This window comes from Ipomoea nil, unplaced genomic scaffold (genome assembly GCF_001879475.1).
Source record: "Ipomoea nil cultivar Tokyo-kokei standard unplaced genomic scaffold, Asagao_1.1 scaffold3056, whole genome shotgun sequence".
NCBI lineage: Eukaryota > Viridiplantae > Streptophyta > Magnoliopsida > Solanales > Convolvulaceae > Ipomoea > Ipomoea nil.
The window spans coordinates 335,114-362,939 of NW_017619484.1; the positions used below are offsets into that span (position 1 = coordinate 335,114).

At 34.7% G+C, this 27,826-nt stretch overlaps 1 protein-coding gene across 9 annotated transcripts; it reads right to left on the reverse strand.

Annotated features, from left to right (window-relative positions):
- Positions 1-1,868: 1,868 nt before the first annotated feature.
- Positions 1,869-27,542, reverse strand: LOC109164117 (eIF-2-alpha kinase GCN2). 9 transcript variants are annotated; one of them, XM_019312882.1, is made up of 32 exons: positions 27,284-27,539; positions 26,095-26,163; positions 25,938-25,997; positions 25,716-25,821; positions 24,402-24,506; positions 22,399-22,803; positions 21,562-21,705; positions 21,399-21,485; positions 21,198-21,284; positions 20,958-21,072; positions 20,589-20,706; positions 18,907-18,961; positions 18,541-18,707; positions 15,895-16,079; positions 14,478-14,623; positions 14,119-14,368; positions 12,689-12,971; positions 12,483-12,576; positions 11,957-12,037; positions 11,737-11,793; positions 9,651-9,782; positions 8,334-8,417; positions 8,009-8,117; positions 7,797-7,933; positions 7,358-7,459; positions 6,688-6,773; positions 6,510-6,612; positions 6,307-6,429; positions 3,976-4,086; positions 3,003-3,058; positions 2,789-2,868; positions 1,869-2,357 (listed from the first exon to the last, which is right to left on the reverse strand). In XM_019312882.1, the coding sequence occupies exons 1-29, from the start codon at positions 27,418-27,420 to the stop codon at positions 3,976-3,978; spliced, it is 3,738 nt and encodes a 1,245-aa protein (XP_019168427.1). In that variant the 5' UTR covers positions 27,421-27,539; the 3' UTR covers positions 1,869-2,357; positions 2,789-2,868; positions 3,003-3,058. The 9 variants fall into 9 exon arrangements, with proteins under 9 accessions (XP_019168427.1, XP_019168425.1, XP_019168426.1 ...); XM_019312880.1 differs by having other exon boundaries at positions 2,990-3,058; XM_019312881.1 differs by having other exon boundaries at positions 2,789-2,875; positions 2,990-3,058.
- Between the last annotated feature and the right edge of the window lie 284 nt (positions 27,543-27,826).

Below are 27,826 nucleotides of genomic sequence, written 5' to 3' on the forward strand. Positions count from 1 at the left end.
GTTAAAGGCTTGAATGTGAAATTATCAAGTTTCAAACTTGAAATTTTCATTTATTCGTGGAAGCCATTAACTGAAATCCAGATGATGATGAACTGGATACAGTTCTTGAATCTGGATTTCTTTGACTATGTTTATTGATGTATGACCCTTAACTGAATGTAAATATGTAATTGTGAAATTGTGAAATTGTGAAATCTTGATAAATTAATGATGACACAAACAAGTGCCTGAATCTTGATTTCTTTGTATGTTTATGTGATTTTTGTCTTTGTTGAATACTTGAGTACTTGATTTGTTAGACCTTTATCATTTATCATTCCCATTTGTTTTTTACTTTTGTAACTTGTAACTAATTACTTATCCTTATCTGTTTTGCAGAGTTGCCCACTGGAGCTGCATCTACTCTACCATCAATGCTGCCATCCATTCCTGTAATGTGTTTAACTAATTACTTATCTTTATCTGTTATGGTGTTGTATTGTTGTTTGTTGTTGGCCTTCACAAGATGAAACTCTAAGAGTCTAACTGTCTAAGAGGCTTGGCAATTAACATTTCCATAATAGAACTTGAGTTGAGCACTACTGTCTACTGAGTACTGATGTCCCATTTTTTCCATTCTGGATTTCTGGTATTCCTCTGAATTGATCTCTGTTCAGTTTTAATGCACTACTATTTATTTGGCTGGCTATGATGATGCTTCCACCTTTGTCTGAACAAATGGTATGGTGTTGCTATGTTGCTCATGTGCTATTATAACACATTTGAGCAATTTACCCCTATTATTACTTGAAATGAAAAATTACAATCTGAGCCTATAAGGCCATTAGTATTGGATTAGTAAAATGACTTTTTAAAATCCAAATGAAATCCGAAATCTTAATAAGGGCTAAAGTCATCCTAGCAAAATAAGTAAACCCAAAACCCAAAACTCCAGTTCACTAGCAGATTCTGTTTCTCCATTCATCAATTGATTTTAGTGTATGGTGAAAATTTTCAAAGCTGTAACACCTTAATAATTTTCATCCTAGCATTTATTGAGGTGTTACATGTTTTATTTTGTTGTTTTACTAGTTATTACCCAACCACCTGATCAAATCCTAAATCTTAATAAGGGCTAAAGTCATCCTAGCATTTATTGATTTTAGTGTATGGTGAAAATTATTAAGGTGTAATAATTTGTTTCAGTTATTTAATTCTTAATGACTTTTTAAAATCCAAATGAAATCCGAAATTCAATCCATAAAATCCGAAATCTAATTTAACATATCCGATAGGTTTTTGAAACAAAAAATAACAGATTGGATTAGTAACATGAAATCCAAAATCCGATCGGATGGACGGATTACATATCCAATCCGTCCGTATCCGTCCAATGCACAGGGTTAATCTTCTCTCCTTTATATTTTTGTCTCTTCATTATTGTTTTTCTTATTTGGCTCTATTATATTTACATTATCAATTGCATCCCAAAACAAAAACGATCCTACAATTCACGCGAGAAAACATTTCAATTCACGCGAGAAAACATTTCAATTCACAATATATTCAAAATATATCTAAGTATTAAAAATGTTACATAATTTGACTGTCAAAAGATTCAAATGTTCACCTAATCAACCCTGAGCAACGCTCTCTCTACTATAAAGAGATGCCAACATCAGAAGTGAAAGGGGAAAATGAAATATCAATCCAAGTTAGAAGATTTCAAGGCAATTTGCAACAAAAATGCAAATATTCAAATCCAACTGTTAAGTTCCAGTTTTTAAATTCAAGTATTCAAATATCATATACTAAATTCAAGTTGTTCAAGTCCATTCAAGCCAAATTTGTCCATGACAAGTTTTGATCTTCAAGTAATTTCTAAGTGCTTGTGAAGTATTTGACTTCAAATCATGCAAAGAATGAATGCTAAATTACATATTTTCTTGTACCAAAATTTCAATGTACAATAGACTTGAGATTTTCTATATTCACACCCCCATTCCCCAACAATAACCTCTTAATTTATAATTTATCATATTCTACTATTTTGATTTTACAGGAGTACTGTATGACCTATTTTGGTGCAGCAAAGGGTTGCAATCTTGTGTCGAAGTCCCCCGCCCCACCCACCCACCCCAAAATTTTCTTTTTCCAATGATTGGTTGTGTCATTAATCATTACATACTACATCGATCAAGTAAAACCAGTTCATTACGGCACAAAGGTTTAATGATTTAGAGGACTTCCAAAAACCATCATCTTTAGAGTACTCGAACAAGCCCCGTGAGAGTTGAGTATAGGTAACATCTGCCTTGTTTCAAAGCTATCAAAACGTGTTTTTTTTCACAATCCCAAATATGGCAAGGGCAAGATTCCTGCATTTGCATTTTGCAGACATCAAAGTTATAGCATACCAGACATCTGATATTCAATAAAAGATTATGAAGAACTTGCCTAAAGGAGAGGCAAAAGTAACATTGTATTATTTTCACTACCAATGTAATAAATCCAACTACCTATAGCGTTCTCGGTTTCATTACTTGTCTGTTTTACAATCTTTGGCTCGAGCCTATTCTTTGATCACTTTTCCTATTCAAATTCCCCAAGAGTTCTAAATTTTAGTCTTCGAGTTTGATTGATTTTTAATGTTTTTTTTTTTTCAATATATAAATTGCATTTGCAAATGTTAAACTAATTAACATAAACTTTGTCAAAAACATAATGAATCATGCTTCATTATTTGAGTCAGATGTAAAGCACATTCTTCTTTCCTCTCAATCAGTGCCAGTAAAAGAGGTTGACTTACCTTGTGCCATCTTCCAAGGATTCAATACAAGGTTCATCATAATTCGTAGTAGGAAACTTAGCACAAGTAAGCACGAAAGACTGACACCTGCAAATGGAAAATTGTCAACATATTATTATTTTTCTAAAAAAAATGCAATGTTTACAATTAATGATCTTGAATGGTCAACAAAAAAAAGGCAAAGAAACAAGATAAAGATACCAGGGAGTAGTACAGTTGAAACTCTGCTGGCTGATGTATGCATCACTCAATTTGCTGATATAGCACAACCTTGGATGTGCAAAAATGGAAGATAAATAAATAAGTTGGGTATCTTTGCAACAAAATAAGCCAAATAAATGCACTTGCTTCCCAACTATGCAAACAAAAAGGTACATACTTATGATATGTATTTGATAAGGTTAATGGGGGAAAGAGTGTAGAAACTGTCATGTTATGAAGATTTATTAGGTGACTACAACTAGACTTAAAATAAACAGAAGATTGTAAAAATTTGATTCACCATAGTTGCATCAACTCCATACACTAAAATCAATAAATGCAACTGAACTAAAAGCAAACCCAAAACTCCAGTTCACTAGCAGATTCTGTTTCTCCATTCATCAATCTTAATAAGGGCTAAAGTCATCCAGAGCCATTGAACTACTAATTCTTTCTTACTCAAGTTCATTTTGGTCTCATGCTCTTGTATTTCCTGTTATTACCGTGTCATCTTCCTTAACTCCCTCTGTCCCATTTTATCTATCCTACTTACTATTCATTGGTCAAACCAACTATTTCTTATTTGTTTATTTTCTTTATTATTTTTTACTTATTTTTAAATTTAATTTTTTGTGTTTAATAGTACTTTTAGTATAGTTTCTAAATATATAAATTTTGTATACTAATACTTAACTTAATATTATGAAAAATGGAGTTAAAAATAACTTCAGTCAAGCATCGTTAACCGAACCAGACACATAAAATGGGACGGAGGGAGTATCTATTAATTAGAAGTATTAATAAAGAAAATAATTCGAACAAGTAGAGATTAACACACACACACACACACACACACACACACACACACACACACACATACACATACATGCATATATGCACGCAGACGCGCACGCGCACACACACATATATCCTTTGAGCTATAGAAATCGATACTTTATTGGATAAAGAGTTGCAAGGCTTATAACCTAGCTCCAGATGGATGGGTTTCTGAACTGAGCTGCCATTGCTTCAGATAGAAATCTGACTAGGTTCTCTTTCTCAATTTCCTTTTCCTTCCTAAGCTCAAGATGTCGAACCTGTCCCGCAAGTAATTGAATAACATCATTTTATCAAATACCATTTGCAACTACGAATGAAGAAATAGCAAAAGTTCACTTTCTCCTACAAAAGTTCATTTTAATCATACAAATTGTTCTTGCAATATTCCTCAATAACCAAGTCAAAACACACACACACACACACACACACACAAAAACAAAAAACAAAAACAAAAACAAAAAGTGATATGCCCATTTCCTTCGAAACTCAGCAAATAGAGGGTGGTGTTACTTCACTCAACGCAGATGCTACACCATTCACAATCATTGTTGATCACCAACATGTTTCAGTCGATCAACCTCATCTTGATGATAATCCAACTTGGGATCTAGTTTCTCTCCCAGCTAGTAAGAATGTTATTGGGTGCAAGTGGATGTATATTGTGAAATGAACCCCGATGGGTTTGTTGCTAGGTTGAAGGCACTTTTGGTGGACAAAGGATATGCTCAAACATATGGGGGTGCACTATATGGAGACCTTCTCTCTTATAGCTAAGTTAACTTCAATCCATATGTTTATTTCTTTAGCTACAATTAATCATTGGGCGTTGTATCAATTACTCCGTAGATGTTAAAAAAACTTTTTTGCATGGTGATTTGTCTAAATAAGAATATATGAAGCAACCACCTGGGTTTGTTGCTCAGGGGTAGTACGGAAGGTATGTAGATTGAAGAAATCTTTGTATGGTTTGAAATAATCTCCAATAGCATGTTTTGGGAGATTTTTTTTTTTTGGGTGTACCCAGGGTTTCCACCGTCGGACATAGTGACTAATCCCCTCGCTAAATTGTACTACTAATTGGGAGATTTAGCAGTGTCGTCATTGAGTTTGGTATGCAGCAGAGTGTTTGTGGTCATACTGTCTTTTTTAAACATACTAACTATGGATCTATTATGTTGATAGTGTATGTTGATGATATAGTAATCATAAATTCATAGGTTGATGACATAGGAGGGATTGAGGCACTTAAGTCTTTCCTCAAAGGAAAGTTCCATAAAAAAGATTTGAGTGTTGAAGTATTTTCTGGTATTGAAGTTGTTTGCTTAAAAAATAAATAAAAAATAATAATAATAAAAAAATAAAAAAAGAAATTCTGCTGGAGGACACTAGATTGTTGTGGTCAAAACCCTGTGAGATGCCCATGGATCACAATGTTAAACTTGTAGTCAGAGAGGGGGGGTTCCTTGACAATCCTGAGAGGTATAGGAGGTTAGTGGGAAAGCTGAACTACCTTACTATTTATTACCTGTCTAGATATCACTTTCCCGCTTAGTGTGGTGAGTCAATTTATGGAGGCCACAACACAACTCATTGGGACACAGCAGTTTATATTGTGAAATACCTGAAGGGTGTTCTTGAGAAAGGAATTTTGTATGCTGAACGTGGAAATGTTAACATTGAAGCTTTTTTAGATGCTGATTGGGGTGGGTCACCGACATGAGGTCTACAATGGAGTACTGTGTGTTTTTAGGAGGTAATTTGATTTCATTGAAGATTAAGAAGCAGTGTAGTCACTCACTCGAGTGCAGAGTCTGAATACAAAGCGATGGCTCATGTGGTTTTTGAAGTAACATGGATACATAATATTCTTGGAGAGATTGGAGTAAGAGTGCATGTGCCAGTGACCTCATGGTGTGATAGCAAAGCAGCTACACACATTAAAAGTAAACTTGTGTTCTATGTGTGGACTAAGCATATTGAGGCGGATTGTCATTTTGTGCCTGACAAGATTCAACAATGATTAGTTTCTGCTGCGGATGTGCAAAGTGGTGAACAATTAGCAGATTATTTATGAAAGTGCTTAATAAAAACAGGGTTTAATACTCTTTATATTTGTAACAAGTTGGGCATGGTTGAATTCTATGCTCCAGCTTGAGAAAGAGTGTTGAGAGAATCTAAGGGAGGTTAGAGAGAACTACTCTTAGCCTTTGCTTCAAATTCAAAATGTGTAGTTGGTAGGCTGAGGCAATGTATAATTGTATATATATATATATATATATATAGCTATTTTCCTGTATAGTGTTATACACAGTGGAATACACTTCAACATTCAATGAGTCGACAGTGTAAATATACCTACTTCAGAGCAAGAAATAGATAGAACAATAAAATCATGAAAGAACATAGAACAGTAAACTTACCATAACGGAGCAAGAAATAGATCGAACGATAAAATCACGAAACAACAAATAAGTTACCTTAACAGAACCCTGTTGAGCAACGCCAGTGTCAGTGATGATGACAAGGCATTTGATGTCATGCTCATTAGCATATTCATATTGTTCAGTGAGGCTGGGATCATGCAGTGGTACAAATTCAGCCTGTACAAATGGATTTTGAACGGTAAGATGACAAAGTGGCCATGATCAAAGAAAATACCTAACGAAATACAATCACAAACCTTGATATTTTCCTCCCACAGCTCAGCCACTAGTTCCATCCTCTCTACCAATAAGCCACCACCTCCTCTTGAACAAACAAGAACCTTAGTCCCCAAATCATTTCTGCATAATCTATGATTTAGAAACAGAAGCCTGATTAATGACTTTCATCAATGAGTATAGATCAAAAAGAAGTACCTGCAAGGTCGAAGATCTAGAGAAACATGTTGCAAAATTGTCTCTAGAGCAAGACTAGTGCCAACCGCGCCAGGGGTGTTTGGTTTCTACAAACACAATCCATCACAAACATGAAATGTAAAGAATAGTAAAACACATAAAAATCTCAAAATCTGGCTAATGATTACCATAACTGCCTCCCAAAAACCCCTGAATTATAAAATTGCTAAACAGTTCCCTATTAACTCAAAAAAACACATGAATTTAAATTATTTTGACAATGGTGGTAGGTCTTCCCAAACAGGCCCATAGTATTTTGTTTGTGCCTTCTGATTTCCTATCTTAAATCATTTTTCGGAAGTAAATGTTACAGTAATTTATCAAGATGAAGAGTAAAGATAATTTTATATCCAAAAATCTCCTCTTTTGGAGATTAACAGCAATAAACTTTTTTAGTTGAGAAAACATCAATGCAATCTACGCCATCATTCTAGTTTAATGGTGATTAAAGAAATTCAAGACCCATAACATGATCGGATTCTATTACATCTTCATTTTATTTCCCTTAATGTCTCATGATATTTGGATAATTTTACAATTTCATCTTCATTTAATGTCCCTTAATGAATGTTTAATCAATGTTTTGCAAACAAAAATAGAAATAATGGAGAATAATGGATATTCTACTAACATATTCTGTGTCTCCAATGTTATGGAACAGATGGTCATAACGTCCACCAATAGCAAGTAATGTTCCCTCCATGCTAGGGCTATTATTTGCCCGTAAATATATCTGTAGCAATAAGATGCACAATCAATCAATGAAACAAAGTTGAATTTATTATTGGCAAATTGATTTTGAAAGCATTAACATAATTAGATGCATGAATTCTTGGTGTGAAAAAAACTTTGAAGTTCATGTAATAAACAAATGGAGCTTGAACAGACCCATATTTTGGTTATTTATGTTCAAGAACATGCTTGTTTACATGTTCGTGGATAAAATTAAGATTTCCAGTTAACACTATGACCCCTAGTAGTTTATATAGGAAACCAAGGGTCAAATCCTTGTGTGAAATTGATGTAAAGCCAAGTGTACAAGAGAGTGACAGAGAGCATTGTACTGACACCTGGAAAAACAAATTCCTGTGATAACTTTCAGTTGGCGGCATTAGTGCATCTACATAGACACGCTTGTCTAACTTCCAAACTCTTAAATAGTTAAAAAGCTCAGACATTTCATCAAGTGCCTTGTGCGTGGACTTATCTGCAAGAGTTCTAAAGAATAAATATCATTTTATTGGACCTATAATCAGATGTGGAATTGGAATCAGCACCATACCAGCAGGAAGGGCACCTCTTAGTCGTGGAAGGGCCTGATCAGCAACCACACAAAATCTCAACCCAACAGTTTGTAATCTGTTTAGTACAGTTTCTGCAAGATTAAGTTCCTGAAAAGGATACTCATGAGAGCATTAATTAAAATTGAAATAAAACAAGAAGGCTAAAAACACTATGACATGGAAACATGGCCTCTTACAATCACCATTGCAGGTGGCCATAAAAAGAGGAACCAAGACTTCAAAATACTTGATGCAAGAAAACATTTGGTATAAGTAATAACAGCATATTAGCATCTCTATTATAAAATGATTAGTCTCACAAACCTGTCGAAGTTGCCTTCGTGTTTCAACCCATTTTCTCTTTCTTTCAGAGGACTGTGGACGCAAAGATCCCAGCACAGAGATAAGCTTCATGGAGGAAACAATAGATAAAATTCAAGATCTTCATGTCAACCCATTTAAAATACTTAAGCATTTGCTGAGAATGGAACTTTGAACATAAGTTGAGAACTTCCAGTTGGAATATATTGATTCTCATTCACGTTCACAACAAAGGGATAATACAATACATAAGGCAACCTAAAAACCGGAACCAGACTAATAAAGAAAATTGCACTTTTGGGATACATGTTAATCGATATAGTCCCTTGTGATATTAATTCTCAACTTTAAGCACAAGTTTAAATTAGTCAGTACATCAAGTTTAACGGTATAACTTACAGACCAAAAGTGCAACTATCCCAAAATTTTAAAATGGGAAATTTGCATTTTTGCTCTCTAATTATGTGCATATAGTTATTATAGTAATTTTAGTCCCAAAAAATAAATTAAAAAATTAAAAAATAAATTAAAAACCCTTCTCCCTCCATAAGCCCACTCCTTAATAATCTATCACCTATGCACAACAAATGACTTCATCAGCACAAGAACATCAAGAGTACAAAGTTTAACTGTTTAAGTGAACAAAAGAATTAAAATGACACAGCTTATCACCAATGGCCAACAGATCACAAAACACAATGAACATTCATCTCTTCCATGTTAACCACATCACATGTACCACTCTTTCTGAGAGCATTCATGTCTTCCTATTGTAACTGTCTTTCCCAAGGCTCTAAAGCACTCTCTCCGCTTTCTCATTAGATTGGTGATATCCAATCGTTCAAACAGTTTTTTTTTTTTTTTATTGCTTAAACATACCCTGTCCCTAGATGAGGATTTTTCTAAAATCCAGGGTTCTACCATGTAATGAGAAAAATAAAATATCATTCATTTTAGAAAATACATGTACAATATATACATATGGGTCAGCACATTAGGACTAGGCTTTCATTCTAAGAATTAATTATTAAATATTTATCTTCCACACACCTCATCACATGTTGACTTGATAATTTTGTACAAACGAATCACGCAAAAATATTTTTTATGAGTAGTGCATGAGAATTGAACTCAAGACCTTTTACCTATTCCAATACCATATTGAAATGTGTTTTCCACCTCAACTCAAAAGCTTAAGTTGTTACAGAAATTATATGCATTTAGTTTTTTATTTATTTTCAATATTAACAATCAAAAAAATATTTTAAATTTTGGAAACTTCATAAAGTAAAAACATTCCATTTAAATATGAACTCATACCTCAGCGACTTTTTTTCTATGCTCAGGCTTGATGCCTATCCAAGTCCAAATTGCCTCCAATAAATCCCCATGATTTAAATGAACATCACATAATTCTGATCTAAAAAAGTGAGTAATAATGTCCATTGAAACCTGTGAAACGAATGCAACATAAGTTGAAGCCACACTAGCAATCTAGATAAGCCAAGATTTATAGGGATTTGAGTAGGTAGTCATATGGAAACTTGTTTCTTTATTGGAAGTCTTCTAGCATGTATTTATAGGGTTGTGTATTCTCTTTTCTAAAACAGTAAAAAGTGAAAGACTAAAAATGCAAGGGAAGAAGGTCAAATAAGCAATTGAGCTATTGGTGAAAGAGCAATTAAACCCTCAAACTTTAAAAAGTTCTAATTGCACACTCGAACTCATTAAAATGGTGCAATTAAACCCATTTTACCAGTAACCTGACCGGTAAAAAAAAAATAAAATGGCAATTTAAAAATAAAAAATATTTATTCTCATTTTTTTTTTTTGGTTTTTCAGTGCCATGGTGGCCGGCCGGTTGACGTTCGCAGCCTCAGTGAATGTTGCCGGCTGCCATGGAGATGAAGAGTGGTGGCGGCACAAAGGAGGTGGTTGTGCACTACTTGTGCTCATTGAAGAAGATGATGAAAAGAATTTTCTATTAATGGAGAAAAGAGACTTTGTTTTCTACATTAACAGAGAATCCATTGAGAAAAGAAGACTTAATTGGAAAATTAGAGAATTAAATTGGAAATTAGGATTAGGGTTTCCATTTTTATAATTTTAATTTTGCTATTTACTTTCTAAAAAAATGGGATATTTTATTAAAAAAATACAATCTTTCATCCATGTCAGTGCCAAATAGGATTACAGCTCATATTTGTAGGGTTACCGGCTAATGGGCCTAGATACATCAAAATGAGTAGTTAGGTGTTTAATTGGAAGCTTTTAGTTTAGGGGCATAATCGCTATTTTTCATTTAGTTTGATGGCCTATTTGACCCTTTTTCCAAAATACAATTTCCACTAAAAATTTTGAATGTTGTAAAAGTCATGTTCAAGGAGGCCAAGTTTAACATCATATAGGTACCTAAGTGTTAGAATCTAAGATTGGGTCAATGTCACTCAATTTTGCTATAATGCACATGGGTCAAACCACACTAAAAGATTAAATCCAATTAATTAACTAGTCTAACCATATCCTTATAAACCCACATGTTCTCACTTAACACTCCCCTCAAGTGGACGACCATGTCATTTTGAATCTAACCGCTGAATCGAAAGCTCTGGACACCACCAAACTGCCGAACAAGCGAGCTTGGGATTGGACCCTCCCCTGAAATGAAAGCTCGTACCACGGGTAGACAACTAGGTGAAAAAAAAAAAAAAAAAAAAAAAAAAAAAAAAAAAAAAAAAAGTGGCCGCCACCAAACTGGACCAAACAAGTGGGCTTAGTATTGGACCCTCCCCTGAAACGAAAGCTTGGACACCACCAATACCACGGGTAGACAACCGGGTGAACACCACGTGGACCAAACCATCAATGCTCTGATACCATGTTCAAATCTAAGATTGGGTCAAGGTCACTCAATTTGGCTATAATGCACATGGGCCAAACCACACTACAAGAGCTAGTCTAACCCATAACCTTATAAACTCATATGTTCTCTCATATTTTTTCAATGTAGGACTCTTAACACTAAGAAAAAGTAACAGCAAATATGAGAAATGCATTTACGTGTTGTCCTTCATGAGTTCTATATATATTATATTGTTTTATGTGTCTTACAGATTTATGCTGTACATGAATGTTAAGTCCATGTCAGTGCTTTTTCTGTGGGCAACAAAGGAACTAAACTAGTACTGCAACAAAAGCAGCAGAAACAAAAAGGTGGTAGAGAGTCATAGCAGAATGACTGAAGACATCAACAAGGCTTTTTAAAGCAGTTTTACAGCTAAAGAAAGAATTTCCGGGTTCATCCATTTCTTAGTCTCTCAAATTATTCCAGACAAATGAGCTATAACCTAGAAAGTGAATTCAAACTAAGATACTGAACAAGCACATTATATATTGAGCTCATTACCTTGATGATCTCTGCCTCTGTCAATGCTGTTGCTCCTCCAACAATGTCAAAATCACCCTACAGAGTACAAAGGAGACCAACATGACAGGTTAGGTGCATAAACCAAATTTCAAGCAGAAGAAAAGATACCATCGAGGTTGGCCTAGGTGCCAGTAATGTGAATGTAGTGAGGAAATTTGCACAAGACAAATAATAGGAAAAATAAAAAATGCCACAAAACCTGAAGATAGCGATTTGGCGGTGAATGACCAATTGGCCGTCGGTAGACATATGAAATCTCATAACGCTTGAAAAATGATTTCTGGGTAACAAGGAAATGAACGTGTAAAACAAAAACAAAAACAAAACAAAACCAAAAAAAAAAAAAAAAATTAAAAAAAAAAAGGATAAATTTCTAACATCATTGGAAGGAATGAATTTAAGGAAGTAATTGATCACCATGCACAATGATTAATATCCATTTAGAGCCTCTTATTTGTATGTTCAAATGCTGTATTTAAAATGTAACACTCCATACAATGGAGTATTGAGCCCACTAGAGACCATAAAAGAATTATTATAGCAAAGGTTCCATTACAAAAAAATTTTACCTCATAACTTTCTCAGCCTTTAAGCAAATGTAAAGTCTTAACCTCAGAAAGTGATAAAAGTCACCCAAAAAATCGTGGTAGATGAATGACTGAGTGGTTTGATGTGATAATTAATCAGGAGGTAAAAGTGGCTTGAAATTTCACAGTATTACAAACCTGATTTGCAATCACCCATTTAACAAAGGGCAACCGTAACTCATGACAAAGCTCAATCATATCTCCCCCACGGGTCAAAAGCTTGACAGTGTTCCTTTTAATTGAAATCAGGAAGGAGGGTATCAAGAAATAAAGAAGTCAGCTGCAAAAAGAATAATGCCCAAGAAAAAGAAAACAATGAACAAGAATGTTATTGAAAGAGAAACCTATTTGACTGCAAGCAATCACCCAACATTCGCATGTGAATGATCTCCAAATGCTTTGCACAATGTCGTCTGAACACTTCTTTAGCCACCTCCACAACATGATCACGATTATCCGTCTCCAAATCACTAAATAGGATTGATGAATTATCATTTCCGGATATTTTTAACCTTCCACCATTCTCAGTATGATCCTTTGTACTCAGAATCTCCTCATTAAAAACAGCACTTACAATTTTATCATATATAACTGTATCATCTGAGGTATGAATTGTTCGTAACATATCTGCATGTATAAAAGGAAAGCTTAAACATCAGAATAATTTCTACCAAAGCGTCTGACAATATTTTCAACATGAACTAATTTCACTTTGGTCCCTCGAGTATAGTGGTAATTCCACTTTAGGTCACCCCTCCCCCCTCCCCTCACAGGATATATTTGGTCCTACACTTGCAAAATTAGTCCACATTCAATCTAAAAGCAAGACAGATTTGGTGCAAATATGGACTGAATGTGGCACAGTTTTACAAGTGGAGAACCAAATGTGTCTTAAGGCAGTTAAGGGATCAACACTAGAATTACCATTACACTAGATGGACCAAAAGTATTAAAAAATTAATAATTAAATCAAATTTCAAAGATTATTTTTGACTGCAAGCAAATATAGAAATGGTGAAAGGCATATTTGAGGTAGAAGAAAAGGACGGGTACTCTTGATAAAAAGATTGAATAGCAGGAAAGGTAAACTCGTGCAGCCACACTTCATGCATTTGGTTACTGTTATAATTTAAGATTGGGTGAGGGTTACTCAACTGGGCTATAATGCACATGGGCCAAACCACACTAAAAGATTGAATCCAACCAATTAGCTAATCTAACTCATGACCTTATAAACCCATATGTTCTCTCTTATTTTATCAATGTGGGACTCTTAACAGTTACATAGATGTGAAAAGCACCCATTTAATCTTACTTCAACAAGAGAGAAATTATAAAATTCGCATTAGATTTTCTTTAAAACCTGCATCAATTTCAGTGGAACTTTTCTTGTTTTTCAGAAGAAAATTCTAACATCTATATTTTAACTACACTTTCATTTAATTTTGAAGTTCATTCTCCATTCAATCAAATTAAATAGAGAACACTTCTCTTTTTCATTTACTTCACCTTAAAGAACTAGACAACTTTTTGTCCAACGACTTCCATGAGACTCAAACAAAGCTTTACGAAAACATATAACCAGATGGCTTGCTGCAAAATATTAAATGAATTGTTCCATCCAGCTAAAATTTTAAGTGATTAATGATGAAATATTTATTATTGTATATTTATTCTCAATAGGAAACATTTCATCTACTACTCACCGTGTGTCCTGAAACACTAATTCCAGAAAGATATTAGAAAGACATCTAAAAAAATATCAACTACTCACCATCTAGCAAATCATACTCCATTCTAGGTGGAAAGGCATGTTGAAGAAGTTCTGTGGCTGATGGGCGATCTGATGGACTTGAGGACATCATGCGCCGCAGCAAGGATTCCTGTTCTGGAAATTCAGCAACCCAAGTGGGAGGAAGTTCTCCCTTTTGTATCAGATCAGAAAGAATAACATGCCTCTCCATTGCTGTACTAAATGGATGCCACAACTCAAAGAAAACAACTCCTAAGCTGTACATATCAGCCTATGAAGTCAAATGTCACAAAATGTGATTAAAATTTTTAAAATTTTTAAAAATAAATAAAACCTATGCAACCAAATGTCTAGTTCATTGAGGGTAGCAAAAGACTGACCTTCTCATTTATCTTTGGCCACCCTTGCTCTATCTCAGGTGCAGTATAAAAAAAAGTACCAACTTGGCCAGTACCATCAACAGAAATTCCTATTGTTTCAGCAGCATCCAAATCTTGATCCAGCTGTTCTAGTTTCAAGAACTTAGCTGATAAAAAATAGAAACAAAAAAAGTACACAAATAATATAAGTATGTCACTTATCATGTGCTTACTCTCAAATCCCAATTTGTTTGATTTACAAATCATTGATTTTGAGAAACAGATGAACACATTTAGCAAACATGAATGGAAATGATTAACTATATGCAATCAAGAACCTATCATCAATGAGAGATGATAAGAGAGTAGACATAAAATAATACGGAGTAAAAATTAAATAAATCATTGATAACAAACACAGACACACAACATTGCATAACTACAGAAAAAGAAAAAGAATCAGGACCAGGAGCAGTTTTTCTAGCTAAGTTGATTTAGTCTGATGCTGAACTGAATTTTGTTTCTACTTTTATAACTATATATCCTGGTTCAAGTAGATGTATAACTTGTCATATAACAACTATCTCCAGATACAAAAGATAGGGAAGAGATCATTTCATGAAATTTAGTCTCAATAACAATAAATTGTTTGGAAGAAAGAAAAGCCTAGAATTTTCAGTCTCATCACATACCATTTATTTAATTTGTATTTCTGTCAGTTTTTGGTTGAGGTTAGGTATTTCAACTAGTTTCATTTTTTGATTAGCTGCAATAACTTTTTAAAAATAAGTATACTAACTCAGAGATGCCAATAGTTTATATTATGTTCAATACTTCTTTTTTTTTTTTGGTATATCTAATGGGAGATGGGGTGATGGGATTTGAACCTAGATCTACCACCTGGAAATCGTAGAGGCAATAACTTCAGTTGCTTTGGCCTTTGGGGAACAATCCCTGTACAACTCTCTTATGTTACTACTTTTAAGAGTTTTCCCCTACTTATTCAACTTCTCTTAACACTGGACCAAAAGCATAAATGATAGAAATATAGAATGGTCTTTAGTTCAAGTAAAAAAGACACAGTGGTAGAATTGACTAATTGCTATCTTAGAATATCATCTATGCTTAACAAAATTTACCACTGATAGCTTATAGTTACACCAAGAACACAAGGATGAACAATAAATTTCAATCCTGATCTGTTACAGCTTAGGTGTTCCATTCAATAGAAATTTGTGAGATCATTGTGGTTACCAACATTTCAGTCCTACATCACTATGTTGGTACTTTATGGACAATTCCTTTAGCTCATTTATTGATGCAGATTATGACACTTACAAGAAAAGTATTACACTGTCAAAATATTAGAAGCAAAGAAAATTATAGAATGGTACAAACACAGTTCAATACTGGCATGACTAAGAGTAAATTAGCTCACCAAGACCAAAATCCCCAATTTTAATGTCATTGCGAGCACCAAAAAATATGTTATTAGGAGTCAGATCACGGTGAATGATTCCTTGTCCATGTATATGTGCCAATCCTTCCACAATTTGTCGGAATAAATGCCATGCAAGATCCTTGTCAAAATCACTATATGATTCGAACTTTTGCCTAAGCGTCCTGCAAATAAAAAAGTGGGATTTATAGCTATAAAACTAAATAAAATAAATCTGTAAAGCATTTTTATTAATTCTAGGACAACTAATATTGGAAATAATAAGTTTATAAGTATAGTGTAAATAATAACTGAATCATGCAGAAAATAAGAACCAAATTACTATATCATCAATCATCATATAGAACATTTGTGAGCAACATTTAAAATTAATACTTGCTAGTTGCTACACAAAAGGGAGACCTGATAGGGGGTAAATTAGTGTGCACATTTTGAAGGAAGTTCAATAAATATGATCAGCAGAAGCACACATATTTTAGAAGGAAGTCTAACAATACAAACAAGAATGAAGCTAATCAAATCAAATACTTTATAAAGTCAGATTAACGAGCACCATCTATAAAGTCAGATTAACAAGCACCATCTAAAATAATATGAAAGCTTCAAATAATTGAGGCTGTAAAGTAATATATCAGTTCTTGGTAGATGGACTGATAGAATAGATAAAAATATGGTAGACATAATTAACAGTATAGCCACTCGAAGACCAGTTATGGCCCTCCGCCACGCGCCGGTGCGTGAGGCGTCTCCGGCCACCGGAAAAATTTTCCGACGACAGTTTCTGGGTCACCTAAGTCCCCTCTTCTCTGTTCTGGACTTAGTTTGGACCATTTGGCTTCCGTGATTTTTGTTCTACGGTCAGGTTGTTTAGTACCCCTTCAAGCTCCCTTTTATGTGTTTTCTGATCTGTTTGGGCTTAGTTTTTGGTGGGTATGGCTGAAAATAAGTCTGTTTTGGTGTGGTTTTGTGATTTGTTTTGGTGGGTATGGCTGTGTATAGTGCTGCTGCTGCTGCCTTGGAATCTTGTGATGGAGAGGGTTATTAGTGAAGGGCTTGCGTCTAGGGATCTTTATGTTCTTGACCTCTAGAAGGATGGAGTCCGTTTCGTGTTTTAGTGTTGTCTCGTTTTGATGGTGTCTCGTTTCGTATTTTAATGCTGTCTCGTTTTGTATTTTAGTGCTGTCTTGTTTTGTGTTTTGGTGCTGTCTTGTTTTGTTGCTGCCTCAGTTTGGTGTTATCTCTCCTTCTTTTTGGTGTTGTCTCCTTTTTTATGCTCGTTGTTTGGAGCATGCTTCCCTTTTGTTAGTCAAGATGCTTCCCTTTTGCTAGTAAAGAATTTGTGTCCTCCAGTTTGGAGTTTGTCTTCTTTACCTTGTGTGTTCAAGCTTGTGCGGTCCACTTTGTGTTCACCCGGAGTTGCGGTATTGTTGGCACTCACAGCTTTCGTTTTAGGGGGAGTATCCAATCTCAAGCTTGTTCAGTCACTTTGTTTTCACCCATTGTTCGTGGGATTCGTGGCGTTCGAAGCTTTCGTTGGAGGAGGAGTATGAGTATCCAATCTCAAGCTTGTTCGGTCACTTTGCATTCACCCGTTGTTCGTGGGATTCGTGGTGTTCGAAGCTTTCGTTTCAAAGGAGTGTCCTAAATGGACTTGAGTTATTTGTTATTTAGTTATTTTGGGTTATCACTCATTTGTGTAACAAGTTGGGCATTATTAAAATATATGCTCCAACTTGGGAGTGTTAAAAGGAATATATTTGATATATAGAATCTATATATATTAGGCAATTTAGGGTTTTAGGTAGGTAGGACATATGGAAACTTGTTTCCTATTCGTAGTCTTCTAGTACCTATTTATAGGGCTTTGTATTCTCTATTCTAGATGACAGTTTAAGACAATATACGACAGCACATTAGAATACTCTCTCTCTCTTCACTTTCGTAACAATATGGTTCCTTTCAAACAAACTGCATAATTTCAATCTTCTTGTAAGTAAATATGCAGCTGAAAACCATGACACATATTGCATTTTGGGAAAATACAACAATAAAAACAGGGTAGTAGAGAGTATTGAGCTTCATGTTTTCAAGCTTTAACTATATTGTTCTTTAACCAAATCTGTTTTTGTATACGTTAATCTTCTTTCCTTCCTTCAACGTAACATCTAAATGTACAATATGACAAAAAAAAAAAAAGGAAACCAAGAAAGCCGAAATGCAGCAAGCAATTATATAGTTCATATGCAGAAGATACCAATTTGGTCTAATGTAGAGGTGAAGTCAGCAGGAAAGCAAAAACAAATATACAATCAAGGAATTCAACAATCCAAGAAAAGTGCTCAAAACTAATAGTATATTGCCTTTTCCTTTCCTTTAGCTACTAATCTCCATTATGTTTTCCCAGTTCATTTTCTTGCTTCTTGTTAAGAGTCCCGCATTGATAAAAGAGAGAACATGTGGGTTTATAAGGCCATGAGTTAGACTAGCTAATTGATTGGAAGCAATCTTTTAGTGTGGTTTGGCCAATGTGCATTATAGTCCAATTAAGTGTCCCTAGCCCAATCTTAGTTTATAACACTTCTTTTCATGTGATTGTATCTGGAAGGAAATCATAATATAGTTAACCTTGGGCAAAATTCCATTTGAATGTACAGGTATGTTGACTCAAGCTTGTTCTCATTCCCAAATGCGTCTGATGAGCTTACATCCTTGCAGCTGAAACTAGAGCTCAGAAAAGTCCTGGAGCCCCACATGGCATCACTAGAACCAGAAATCCCTGTTTCAAACCATGCCTGAAGCATTTAAATAGTCAGTAAAAGTGATATCATATCAGAACAAGTACGAATACCTCTAGAAGCCAAGCTATGTAGTATAGAGTAATATTGGATTTAAAATTGGAAAAGAGGTGTAAAACATAAAACTATCAAATAAAGAATAGCAAGAAAAGCAACAAATAATGAAGAAAATACTAGTCTCTTCATAATCTTGCACCTGATAATAGCGAACAACATGTTGGTGCTGCAACCTTGAAAGTGTCGCAACTTCTCTAAATTACAAAGAAACAAAAGAAATCTAAATGAGAACATAAAACGGACAAGCATAACATTTCTGCAAAGAGTATAATTAAGAACTATTCATGAGCTTCAGATATTCATGCCCAACCACCCATCCCTTGAGTTCCCTGTCACACCTAGGTTGTGTCAATATTAATGAGGAAAAGAGATGTTTTCTTATTTCAAGTATCAAAAACAATATAACAAGCACATATCTAGCATGCAAGGACGCAAGGTATTCCATGGAGGGGGGTGTTTTGTGTAGCCAGCTGGCTAATATGGTATTGAAGAAATACGATTTTACATGACTCTAATGAATGTTGGCCAAGGGATGCAGCAGGACAAGTATGGGGAATGGCGGGAGAGGTCTGGGGTGCATTTGGGAGTGATGAATGCTCAAACATGTGTGTCATACTCAAGCACAGAGGCCGAACATCAAGCAACGACACTTGAAGCATGCAAACTGATTTGGATAATACATCTCATAAAACATAAATTTTTGCATGTTTTTATCTATGAAATTGGTTTATGATCATCAGGCCACATTGCACATTGCATCCAATCTAATTTTTCAAGAAAGAACCAAACATATTGAAGTTAATTGTCACTTCGTATGGGAAATGGTCACTTCTAGAGACATCATTACTTCATTTATGGGTTCAAATGATGATCTATTAGCAAATGCCTTCACTGGAACATACAAAAGGCCCAAGGTTGTAACAAGCTTGGAACATATGGCAATATGGCATACATGCTCCAACTTGAGGAGTGTTGAGAGTATAACTAAGAAATATTTATGTGCTCCTGATATTCATGTTCATCCATCCCTTGACTCCTTGAGTTTCCCATCACCTAGGTTGTATCACTAAAATTAAGATTGTTTCTTCAACAATTCTCCTTTCTCTTATCTTAAACAATTCCATTTAACCATACTGAAGAAAATAAAATCTAAGGCAATCAGAATATAAAATCATTATAAAAAATGTGTAAATTATGACAATGGAATTCCCAACTTCAAACAAGATTATAAGCATAGATTTAAAAGTAATCAAGTGGACAAGCTCTAGACTCTTAAAACTTTTATATCTAATAAAGAATGGATAGGATATCAATGGAATAAATACCACATCTTGAAGATAGATTTGTATTATTTCATGATAAAGTGATAAAGATAGTTCCAGAATAATGTTACTCTAGTCTATGGCAGTCATGGCACCACTGACAAATAAGGTTAACCCCTATCACAAGCCCTAAACAAGAATATTGACCTTAAAGAAAATAGATCTTGTAGATGCAAATATATGAAAGCACATATTAATAAATGACGAGAGGTTAGCATGGTTAGAGTCTGTGAGCTTTGTTGGAAGGGGAAGGAGTTTGTAAGAAAACAATCAAAACATTGTCTATTTCCTAATCCATTTAGCTTGAGGTATGTACATTTATACATAAAGATCCATAATCAGTTTCTATGTATATTCAGAGACCATTTGTGAAAGAAAACAAAACAGTAACACTCATAGTGTACATACTACATACAGAACAAGCACACAGTACAGCCGAAAGAACAACATTGAATATTCCTTTGGAGTCATAGAAAACATGATGCAGTAAGATACAAACCTCAAAATATGGTCATTTAAAGGTGGGTTCTTGTCCTTCAAACGTATTTTCTTGACAGCATACTGTCTCCCATCCAGTTTGTTCTTGCAAAGCACAACATGACCAAAGCCTCCATGCCCTATCATGGGGGGAAAATGCATACGCATGTACATGAGCCATAGTATATACAATGTAAAACAGGCATTTCTTAGTCATCTATAAATGCTCAGACAGCCAGAGAACAGCCTACACAGAACTGTGGAAATTATGGATCTCATTTTAAATCCTATATATGTTAAAGAACCCAATTGCAGAGATTTGTAAAGTAATGTTTCAATAAGCAAGGTGCATGACTCAAGCAGCCATCAACATAAAACAAGTTTGTCTCACCAAGGGGTTGGAGCTCCTCAAAGTCATTTAAATAACGAGAACTTGGACTAGACAGAGGATTCTGTACATCCAAATCAGAGGAAGCTTTCCAAAATTGTGGAATCTTTGACGAAACCTGTAGAATTTAGTTGCGCAAAACAATAACAAGCTAGTAAGTAAAATAATAAAATAATTCTCAATCACATTAACTTCAACATGAGCAGATGGAATGAAATACTCAGAGAAAACAATGAGACTAACTATATTCTGCTGAAATGCACGACTAAAAGTCTTGTTAAATACTGAAGATGGTTTGTTAGCCAGATCTCGCACTTGCTCTGAAACAAACTGAAAAAGGATAAGCCGTTTATGTAAGTTGCTAAATCAATAATTGAACTAAATGAGTAGAGAAAAAGGACATAGTGAGCCATCCAAGTGAAACACTAACAATAAAACTTATACCCCTAGGTTGCACAACTCTGATATTATTCCTGGCATCGCATCAGAAAGTGCCCCTTTAGGAGCACAAGCAAGCCGAAGCAAATGAGCCTATGAGAACCAACACATGCCAATTTGTTAGAGTTTAATTTAGACTAGAAAAGTTAGTAGTACGAGAGATAATCACCAATATTAAATCTTTTTCTAGAACCCCAGTTGATTGTTTAGGAACAATGGATTCTGAGAATCCACATTCCGAAGGTTCACTTTCCAGATCACAGTAATCACTTCCATCATCACTTTCAAATAGATTCCCTTCTACAAAAAGATTCTGTATGAACAAGTAAAATAGTAAAAGTCATTGATCCAAACTCCAAATGAATGAAAGAAGCAAACAATATGAATATTTGATTCCAAATTTAAAAATAATTGCAACTGGACTTAGTAAATCCACTCTCCATCAATATAGCATGTCCTCTTGGTTTCAGACAACAAGACCTGAGCACAGTTCTTATTTATATTTGTATGAAAATAAGTAGGGCTAAATAGTATGGGGTTTGTTTAGTAATGGAAAACATTTTTCATTTTCTCCACTTTTTTCCAGTAGTTTTCCAACCTTGTTAGAAATGGAATTATGGAAATACCTTTTTCCTTTTTCAATTTGGATGATGGAAACAACTTGAACACAGACACCATTTTTCAATTTTTGTTTTCTAATATTTTACAAAATTTCGGAAAACTTTCCCCCAATTGAACAGGCCCTTATATGGCTATAAATTTCATTTACTATAATTGGTTGAAAATAAACAACAGACAGTTAATTGAAACTTTTTGATAAATAATAACTGCAGTTAATATTTTGTACTGAAGCCCAAATAAACCACAAACTATTGCACAATCAGAGAGTAAAATCATAAACATAATTAGAAAATTCCAGTTTTCCCCTTATCGTACAAGAACTAAGAAAAAACAATATACCAGAACAAACATGGATATAATAATTCAATGAAGAGTATATATGTACCTTCACAATTGCATCATTTCCCATTGATTCATCAGATAAAGAAGTCCTACTCAAATCAACAGAACTTCTACTCACACCATCACTCTCTTCTTGAAGAGTACCTAAATTTCTGGCAGATTTATGCAATGAATCTCGTCTGATATCTGGATCCATGATTGGCCCCACAATTTGGTCAACTTTTGAACTTGGAGAATCCAATCGGTTTTTTAAGCTATCTAATGGATTGGAATGCACTAATGAATCTGGCTCATTGTTCCCTTCCATTATCAAGCTCCAATGCCATGATTCCCCAAAGCCACTAAAAAGATCTATGAAGCCAAAAACAAAAGGACCTCTAGAAGAGTAGAGTTTGCTGGTGGAAACGGCAGCACCCTTTTGAAACAACTGCCCTCTCGCATCTGTTGCCTGGCATGAGACCCACAACAAATGACTCTCTAGTTATCAGCCCAAAGTCATAAGCATAACCCACAAGGTAAAATAAAAGCAGTATCTAGATAACTTTCAAACATTGAGAAGTAAGAGCAAAGTGTTCAACTATAGTAGAGGATGATGTGTTCTCTTTATGAACAAAAGAGACTTGAAGAAGTCTCTTAAACATTTCCTTGGTATTCGGGATAGTTCCATCACCGAGTATTCTGTTACGGACTTGCTCAAACTTTGGCTTGAGTTTTAAGTGTAAGGACAACAAAGAACTTGTCTCGCTGGGTAAGTTGTTCTAATGGTGATCCTCCAACCGGCATGAGTTTATTGAATTCAGCCATAAGTCCTTGAATTTTCCCTAGAAATTTCTCCATCAAGATCTTCGACTTCTTGATATTCAATATCTCAATAACAATAAACTAAACGCAAGAGATATCATTTGAATAAAGGAACTGAGCTAGTTTCCACCAAAAAAAAAAAAAAAGTATTGAATAGCCAAAACATAGGAATCGAATCGGAAGCAAGTGATTGCCATAGTAGACTACATAGTTGGGTATCAACTCTCTCCCAAACATTTCTTTCAAGTGAGATGATCAACAACCCCCTTGTCACATAAACCATAGTTCCACTACAGAGGCCCAATCTTGATAATTTTGGAACCCAATGAATTTCTCATTGGTGATGACTAAGTTCCCTGAGATTTTGCACCAATTTTATGAAAGGAGCCCCCAGTAGTGTGCAATAGAGAAAATGGTAGAATGATCAATGATGAACAGTGTTTGTACTGTTCATCTATAGAAAATTGAAGGAAATTTCAAGCACCAAAAGAAAGGCTCTAATACCATGTTGAGAAAGTGTTAAGAAGCACTGGAAATATTGTTCTTGTTCAGTTCATCACACTTTAGATTATACTAAATATATATAGACATACAAAGAAGACACTGGGGTAGATGCTTAATAAATACTAGAGTACTAGACTGCTCAAGGTAAGTACTCCTGATAAGAGGCCATGCTGCTAAAGGTAATAGAACCACTCAAGACTACAGTATACAAGATTTAGGAAAAGACAAGACAGATATCTTCAACAGATCACATTCAAATGTCATCAGTGGAGCCTTTCAAAATGAGTTGCCACTAACATGAAGAAATCTCCGTTAGATTAAGCATGTTTTGGAATTTGTAGTCATTTCATACTTAATTAGAGTCATAGATTTAGCCTGTATATTGTTCAGTACTACTATAAATTCAAAAGAGAGAGCCCAGATTCTCACAGCCTTTATGTTTCTCACACCCCGAAATCTTAATTTCTTGTTTTTCTAGATTTTGTTCTATTCATAAAATAGGACAAGATTGTTTATCCCTCAATAGGACAGCAGGTTAGGCACTACATCCCCCTCCTCTTTGTACTGATTTCTGCTTTTAATGAATTGGAGGGGTGAACCAACCCCCATACTCACCCCATTGGTTGACCTTCTTTGTTAAAAAATAAAAATAAAAAAGTGATCATGACTCATAAAGGCTCCTTAAATTGGATATGCATCAGTATAGAACCAATGTACTCCGTATTAAACAATAGGGCTTACAGATTCATGCAGCTGCTCCTGGGGCAATAATTCTGACAAGAATTCTTGAGCAGCTTCCACCAAATTGTAAATCATTACACGACCTTCTCGAGCATTAGAATTAGCCTAAAAATGGATATGATCATTAAGGAAACAAATCAGAGGGGTAAAAGAGGACAAAATATCAGATGGACATAGAAAAACACAAAAAGGTCCATACTGATCATAAACTAGAAGAAATGTTTCAGGCATAACTCCCATAATCAAAGAAATACCAAAGTTTAGCATTTTAGGACCAATGTACAGTAATGATTTTGTTTTCTGTTCCTTGTTCACATAAACCAAAAAAAAAAAAAAAACAAAAAAACAAAAAAAAAAACAAAAAAAAAAAAAAACAAAAAACAAAAAACAAAAAAAAACAAAAAACAAAAAACAAAAAAAAAAAAAAAACAACAAACAAAAACAAAAACAAACAAAGAAAATAATAAAACAAAACAACACAGTTCTTGGTTTTCATTTTAATTTTCTGAACACATTTGCAAAATATGGCTTTAAAAAAAATGAAAATAAGGTTTTTCTGTTCTACAGCAATCTTGTCTTACAGATCACTAAAAAACCACCCAACCTCCTCCAACCGACAACATGCAGCACCATCACCCATGCCCAACCACCTTACCCCATTCCACCTTTGACACCAACCTAATCCACAGCCCCAGTCATCCTACCTCACCTGACATACCCAATGCAACATTTCCTTCACTAGATCCAACCAGGCCAACCTCCCTTGAGACCCCAACACACCCTGTTTGTGTACATGCCACTTATTTGAGGATACAGTTTTACATATTTGATGATGGTAATTACTGCTTTCTGAATGTGAATTTATTACCAAACCAGAGAACTGTAAAGATGAGAACAGCAGTCTAAATTTGGCATTGCATGACTCATTTTCAAAGGGGATATTAACAAAAGCTGTTTTTTTAGTGAACCTGTTTGTATATCCTTACTTCAATATAAGAAATCAATATGCAAAATTATCCATGCAATCATAAATTGTTAAAAATCTGTCTCCCTCTTACATTAGACAATGCTACTTATGATCAACCATTGAAGTTCAGTGTGTAGCTTCATGGTATGCTATTCCCTTTCTGGGCAACAGGCCTGGGTTCAAATCTCACTTTCCCCATGCCTCATTAAACATACCAAAGATAAGTTACTTATGCTTCATAAAGTTCATTTCTAAGAAACATGATCTAAGGTGACAAATGCAAAAAAAGTTGGAACTATCTATACTGTCATAGTCAATCTTGTGTATGATGGATAACCATCTCATGCCTGGTCATGAAGCAGCGATAGAAGGTTGTCTGCATCAACTTTTGATAAGCCTTTCTCTGGAATTATTTGCAGCTTTGGGCATTTATAAGGGTACCCAGATCCAAACCTAATGACATAGGGGTTGAGCACTCAAAATTATGCTTGGTATGGGTGGTCAATAAATACCAGAATTGAATTTTACATCAATTAAACTCCAGAAAGTGAGGCCTAAAAGCAACTAACCTTACAGAAAGAAGAGCAGGAACATCAGTATCGTCATTCCCTGCATCTTTTGAGTAAGGCCTGTTATAGTATGCATAAAACATTAGTAAGATCAGTAATTAAATAATTATGCATGTGTGAACTGCCCAAGTTAGTATAATAGTAAAATATAGAAAACCTGAGCTTGATATTAATTTGAGGAGGTGACTCTGAAACCACTTTAAAGTCCTCTTGAAATATTGCAGACCTAAATATTCCATAAAGCCTCAAGTCAACTTTAAAACACCAATATCAACATAGTTCCATTTTGAAAATAGTAGTTTCAAAGTTTTAATTAAAAGAAGATTAGTTTTATAGACCATCGCATAAGCAAACAAGTATTGACCACATTGCAGTGTACATTTTCATATGTAAGTCTAAAGAGCTATAGGCTAAAATCTCTACCCAACTAAATATTTTTAGTGCAATATGAATCTCTGGGGGAAGCACTTCTTATATAAAGTTCATCTTCTGTTACCAATAAAAACTCTTTAGCTCATGATCTTCTCCTGTGACCTTCTGAATTTATTGGAACCAAACACCAGAGGCAGAGACCAGAGAGAGGATTTAGAAAGTAAAGTAGAGAAACAGATAGATCCATTGTGGCTCACTGCTCTCCACAAAACATATCCCATTTCACTGCTTTTCTCCACAGAAAACTATTTAGTCCATGTCCAAAACCAAGTGTAATGATAAAAATAATAAAGATCTTAACCAATCCAGAACACCAATAAGGCATTAATATCCGGGTAAGATATCATAAAGATAAAGTAGTGCATGTGATGATTGATAACAACTTACAAAGAGTCTTATACCTAAGTATGGTCTAGTAGAATTAATTCATATTTATGACATTGAAATGGCACTTGATAACAGGTCCAACCTCTACATCCTGTGGCACCAAGCAATATCTATTGTTTCATCCTTTCAGTTTTGACCAAATCCACACAGATATGCAGGAAATTTGCTAAGTTATTACATCAAACTACACATGATCCCAAGCCCTCAACTTATTCACCTTCAAACAACACTGAATGAATGAAAGGCTTTAGTCCATTGCAAATAATTTAGTAGAACATGGCTCAATTAGAAAGTATTCAACCTTAGATAAAGGCCAATGTAACATTTTGTTATTAAAAATTTGTGCCCTTTTTTTTCCAATTTCGTTCTCCCACGGTCTCACCACACTTATGACATATACAGATGCATACAAAACCACATTACAACTTCAATTTGCACTAAGAAGAAAAGATGGGAGCATAGAGTCCACATGTAATATAGTTAACAAACATCTTGGAATTCAATACGCGAGTCATGTAGCCACTTACAACGCGGTAAGCTCTTCTGCAATCAACTCAGCGTTATCTTCAGAGAGCGAATTCTGGTCTTTGGACAAAGCCTTGCCTTTGCTCCTCCGCCCGGCGCCACCGCTGCCCCTCTTCTTCTTCTTCGAACCCTGCCCCATTGGTTATCTAAGAGAAACGATCAACCTGACTCCTTAGGAAAATAAAAACCTCTGTTTGTGAGAGCAGAGCTGAATAAAGAAAGAAACTGAGGAGGTACGATTTTTGAACAATAGTGATATTTGATTTACTTTGGTCAGACTGGTTATTTGACTCAAAACTCTGAAATTGACCATTTTTTTTTGTGGTTACAACAAAATTTGCACATATTTTAAAACTTGAACAATAATAAATAAAATTGGCAAAAACTCTTGAGCATGTGACACGGGTTAAGTTCCTCATATTCATTGTATTTTTTCTTATAACTACTAGTATTTTTACCTATGCAGTGCACGGAATGAATTTGTTATAATATTTTAAGAATATTTGGATCGATATACAATTATATAAATTATAACAACGAATATT